Here is a 6,000-nt window from a genome sequence, read left to right on the forward strand (position 1 = left end):
ACCCATCCCGGCTCTTGAGCTACCGCGGATCTCTCAAGCTAATCAAATCAGTTTGGTACCTTTTCGCGAAAATCGTGAATTTCGCGATTTTCTCACGCAATTATCGGACACTTCTAGACGGGGTAAAAATACGAACTAGGCATTTTCGGAAAGCTCGATTCTTAATCTTGCGTTCCATTTACCGCTCTACCCGGCCACGCGCCGTCGGCGCTCGCCATTTCAAATTTCCCACACCCTCCACCGCACTTCAACATGGCAAAAAATTTGATACGATTCAGTAATCATTTTTATCAACGTTATAGTATTAATGAAACTCAATTTTTCTAGAAAAATATCAGTATGCGCTTTTAACTGAAGAAATAGATATTGTAATATCTATTATCAAATATAGAAAAACAACATTTGAAATCGAAAATTAGTCAGATTTCCAAATTGTGCGCAAGAGGGCGGTCCCAACCCCAGGTAGAAGCATGATGCCATTGGTCAGAAACGACGAAATTAGGTAGAAAGTGGGAGAAACGGTAGCGTGCTATATAACCTAGCAGTCATTTTTCGGTCTCAGAGTTGAGTTAACCTCAATGGTGTTAAGATTGTTTAGACTGTTTGAATACTCGCAAGTTTTCGAATATTATAAACGAACTTTAAGGTGATATTACAGTGTTTCTAGTCAGTTGGTTGCTATTTAATAATTTGGTTGTTGTTCAGATTTTCTGTTTCAAACAGGTATGTGTTATTTTTTTATTTGAAAATGATCATGTACCTATATGGTAGTATCTCTAGAAGTTCAAAGATATTTTCAGCACTTTGAATATAACATTATATCAACTTCAATATCTGAAATGACATTAATATTAATTTTATTTTCAGAATATGCAGTTTTTAGATATAACAGGGTTGGAAGTGGACGAGATTCGTCACATAAATTCTTGTCTGTCCGATACCCCTAAAAGAATCTCCTTGCCTTGGACTCTCAAGAAGGAATCTCCCCAAAGTGAGTATTGTGATGTATTTTTCAATAATAATATCCTTGCAAATGTAGTCCAAGAAAGATTTGATGTAACTAGAAATTTAATAATCAACTTATTTTCAGAAAAATTACACAGAAAACCAAATGCGGCAGTCGAATGTAAGAAGTCATCAGACGTTGATGAAGAAACACTGATCTCACACGACAATGCTATATCTGTTGATACACCCACTTCTAAGACGGATCATTTCATTCCCACACAAGTTTCTACAACGGCTGACAAAGAAACAGTTCCCTCCAATGGAATTGCGGAAGAACTTCGCAATTCACCGAGTGCCCCAATATCGAACCTGATCGAAAGTAATACAGAAGTGATGCCTGTTAAAGTTGAAAATATTGTGGCAACATCCTCGAACAAGACTGAAGAAATGAAGAATAAGCCTGTGAAGGTCCAGACGTGTGATGTGAAAAAAAATGGAGTCAAATCAGATGTTAATGAACCTGTAAACGTATGGGCGAAGAAATCATGGACGAGTCTTAAAAACGTTTTAGGTTTTACATAGTCAGTTGTTTGAGTTGAAGAGTCAATTATTTTTGTTGTGATATCAATAAACTTTTTCTATATTTGTTACTCAACATTTTATTTTATTTCCAGAATTTCTATCGAACTTCGAAATTGATGGAAAAAGTGCTAATCTACAACCAAGAGGCTTAATCAATAGGAGCAATTATTGCTACATCAATTCGATTTTACAAGCCTTGCTGGCCTGCCCACCTTTATGCAATCTGCTGATAGGACTTTCGAAGAATTTGACGGAGAATGGACACGGCCTACCACCCATCATAAAGAACATGTAAGTTTTATAACAATCCTTCGCTTTGACAGCATCTAAATCAATTTGAAATCTTCCAGGTGCAAATTCATCAATAAATTCGAGAAGCTGCCCGATTCCTACCTAAACCGTATATCGAAAAGGAACAAGAAGAAACGGGGGAGTTTCGACTTCTCCTGCGGCGACTCGATCGAAGCCTCTTCGATCTACACCATCCTGAATGGTACCAGAAGCGACTCGTTTCTTGTCGAGGGACGTCAAGAGGACGCTGAGGAATTTTTGGGTCTACTGCTGAACGGACTGAAGGAAGAAATGATGAATTTAAGTAGTCGAAATTATTGATTAATTGCATGACTCTTGGTTAAACATGATGAACGAGAACACTTGACCCGGTTTCGCAATTTTTAATTAAGATATTTGTTGATACGCGTGTTTCCGGTTTTATATCATTAAACTCATGTTAAAATCGGAGATAGGCGGAAATTTAATTGATCGTTTACAATTGGTAAACTTTGTTTTTGGGCTGAGGATATTTCTAGGATTTTTCAAAGATCTAAACGTTTACCTTTATCACCTTTATGTACAATTTTTACATGATAGAAATCTACGAAGTGGTTGGGAGTTATACAAAGATTAGAGAAACAAGTTGTTGATTTGATCTGCAGAATAGATCTTTACCATTGAAAAATATTCATCTTAAATTCTTCTTATTGGTACATACCAGGATATATTGAAAAATTCTCAGTCTACTATAGAACCAAACAAAATTTCAATGTCAAAATATTTTATTTATCAACATACTCTCCTCTTAATTGGATATGCATTTATTACAAAGAACCTGCAACGTCTCTGGACCTTTCAAAAAGATGTTTCTTCTTGCTCTCAAAACCAGAACTCCACAGCTTTTATAACCTCCTCGTTGGAAGAAAATTTACGACCTTTTAAACGTTTTTTCTGTTGAGGAAAGAGATGATAGTCGGATGGAGCCAAATCTGGTGAATAAAGGGGGTGTTCTAGTAATTCAAACTCTTGATCACGGATTTTTTTCATGACAACATTAGATTTGTGTGCAGGGGCGTTGTCCTGCAAAAACAAAACACCTTTGGATAGCTTTCCGGGTTTTTTCTCCTCAATTTTTTCCCGTAGAATGGTCAGAAATGTCTAATAGTAATCTCCGGTTATAGTTCTACCCTTATCCAAAAAATCAATCATGGTTACTCCATGACAATCCCAAAAAACTGAAACAATAACTTTTCTTGCCGATTTTTGGACGATTTTGGGTCTTGAAGAACCAGAGTTTTGCCATTCCATCGATTTTTGCTTCGTTTCTGGATCGTAGAAATGTACCCAAATCTCATCCATAGTAACAATTATGTTTAAGAAGTCTACATCGTTTTCAAATCGAGCACAGATCGAACGCGATGCTTTTACCCTTGCACGCTTTAGGTCAACATTCAAACATTTGGGGATCCATTTCGCAGCAATTTTTCTCACGTCCAAATTGACGTAAACTATATGATGAACGCGTTCATATGAAATATTCAGTGCTTCAGATATCCGTTTTAGCCTAATTCGACGGTCTGATAAAATCATGTCATGAACTGCATCGATATTCTCGGAGACTCACACATAAACTGTCTTTCCCGATCGGTCATCATCTTCATGGAAAATTTACCTCTTTTGAAGCTTGCAGTCCAATTTTTCACGGTCGCATACGGAGGACATTGATCATCAAGGATATTAAGCATAGCTTCGTTAATCTGCTTACCCCGTAACCATTTTAAATACACGTACTTGACGATGGCTCGATACTCGAATTTTTCGATTTTAACAATTTCGGTGGACATCTTTTATCTTTTGATTTATTGCGTAACTCTGGTTTACTTTTTTGACTTCAAACTTCACACTGACACTTCTGATGAGGTATTTTGTTCGTTGCTATGGTATCGCAATAATTTTTTATGCATGGAACTGGTCTATGCTAACTAGATATCAATACATCCTCTTGTATCGACATCGATTCATTCACTCTTTTAATCTGAATATTTAAGAAATACAAACTTCCCCTACCTCCAAAGTGAACTCAAATATAGTCTTTTAAAACTCCTCACAATTAAATTGCAGTTTAAATGAATGCTGAAATGAATTTTGAAAATGAAAATGATGTTATATGTACCAATAAGAAGAATTTAAGATCAATATTTTTTAATGGCAACAAAGAGTTCAATTAAAATTGTGAAACTTAGTCAAGTATTTCCTTCTCTTCTTTTATTATTCGAATGTACGTGGTGTTTGGCATAAGTTCACATTATTACATTCAAAATATTATTGCTTGTCGTATCTCACAACTTTTTTTGTCCTTTCAGATAATCGAATCCTGCAAAACTGAGAACAAAATAGAAATGAATCACGACTCCGAAGACTGGAAACAAATGGGACCAAAGAACAAGCGTAACATCACGAGAAAGGTTCAATTCGACAAAACTCCAATCAGCGACATATTCGGCGGACTCTTGTGCTCAAAGATCCACAAAACGGGAGATGAATCCACAGAAAACATACAGCCGTTCCTGACTCTTCAGCTGAACATCAGGACGGCCAAAACCATCACGGAAGCCCTGGAACAGCTGACGATAAAGAATCAACTTGAAGGATTAACTTCGGCCAAGACGAATCAAAAGGTGGAAGCTAGGCAGCAGGTGCTGATCGAGAAACTGCCGGCTGTTCTCGTCCTCCATCTGGAATGTTTCCGTTACATTTGGAACGGTTGCACGAAGATTATGAAGAAGATGGAGTTCCCCATCGACCTCAAGGTTGATTCCAAGATCCTGTCGGGAAAACCTAGCAGTTCTTCAGAGAAACAGTACAAGCTTTTCGCTGTCGTTTACCATGAAGGTAAAGAGGCCAGCAAGGGACACTATGTGGCGGACGCGTTCCATTCTGGACATCATACTTGGTTGAGGTTTGACGATGCAAAAGTGAGCTCAGTGTCAGTGGAAAGTGTTTTAAAACCGCATGGAGACAGAGTTCCTTATCTTTTATTTTATAAAAGAGGTGATATAGTTTAAGGTGTATAAACTGAACTATAGAATAATAAATTTGTACATATTAGCGAAAAGGATCGACTAAAATTGTTTTTTGTTATTTTATGAGTAATGTATTGTAATTCTGAAAAATTATAATTATATTTATGATGTTATGTAAATATATACTATATTTTAATAAACAGACTTTATAATATATTTCCTTAGTTTTATTGAGCAGAATTTCCCCGGAATGAACGATTGAAAAAAGCCTAAATTAGCAGTGAATGAAAAAAAAAAACATAGACTAAAAGATAATCTATATATTAATGAAAGAGGATCTATGGTTTATTTCAAAATGCTTCATTGTTCAAACGATCGCACCAAATTGGACAATTCTTTATTTGTTGTGTTTATTATTGTAAGGGCAAGGTTTATATAACAAATTATTCCCAAAAAAAATTGTAGAGTACAGAAAAAAGGCATTCCTTTTTCTTACGACCAATCGAGCAATCATAGAGTACTTATAGGTTTTCATATGCCACATTGTCACACAATCACGATGAGTTAGTTATTATTATCGACCCTAGAAATAATTTGAATGGCAAAACTAGGTTTGCCGAGTTAGCTAGTCTATATATAATAATAAAAGAGGATCTATGGTTTACTTCAAAATGCTTTATTGTTCAAACGATCGCACCAAATTGGACAATTCTTTATTTGTTGTGTTTATTATTGTTAGGGCAAGGTTTATATAACTAAATATTCTGAAAAAGAATTGTACAGAACAGAAAAAAAGGCATTCCTTTTTCTTACGACCGATCGAGCAATCATAGAGTACTTATAGGTTTTCATATGCCACATTGTCACACAATCACGATGAGTTAGTTATTATTATATACCCTAGAAATAATTTGAAAGGCAAAACAAGGTTTGCTGGGTCAGCTAGTATGTAATAAACTCCTTAGCCTTCTAATGACCAAGAATTGCGAAAGTTTAAAACTGGAAAAGAAATAAAAACTATTATAAATAGCATATTCCTCAAGAAAATTATCATGAGTTCTCTCTCTCATCAAGAAAATGAATTGTGACTAAAATTTTTATTATATCATGAATAATGAATATTTTTCTATTATCCATTGTGTTTCATATGTTGGAGGACTTTGAATTAAATCTT

At 35.5% G+C, this 6,000-nt stretch overlaps 1 protein-coding gene across 1 annotated transcript in view; it reads left to right on the forward strand.

The window, feature by feature from the left end:
- LOC123317766 (ubiquitin carboxyl-terminal hydrolase 10-like) overlaps positions 1-5,013 on the forward strand; it is a 70,606-nt gene extending 65,593 nt beyond the window's left edge. The window contains exons 7-10 of the mRNA XM_044904375.1: positions 1,623-1,821; positions 1,881-2,125; positions 3,852-3,877; positions 4,047-5,013. Of these exons, the coding sequence (XP_044760310.1) occupies positions 1,623-1,821; positions 1,881-2,125; positions 3,852-3,877; positions 4,047-4,868 (1,292 nt within the window). The 3' untranslated portion in view covers positions 4,869-5,013. The remainder of the gene's footprint in view (positions 1-1,622; positions 1,822-1,880; positions 2,126-3,851; positions 3,878-4,046) is intronic.
- Positions 5,014-6,000: the final 987 nt, after the last annotated feature.

This window comes from Coccinella septempunctata, chromosome 7, assembly GCF_907165205.1.
Source record: "Coccinella septempunctata chromosome 7, icCocSept1.1, whole genome shotgun sequence".
Lineage (NCBI taxonomy): Eukaryota > Metazoa > Arthropoda > Insecta > Coleoptera > Coccinellidae > Coccinella > Coccinella septempunctata.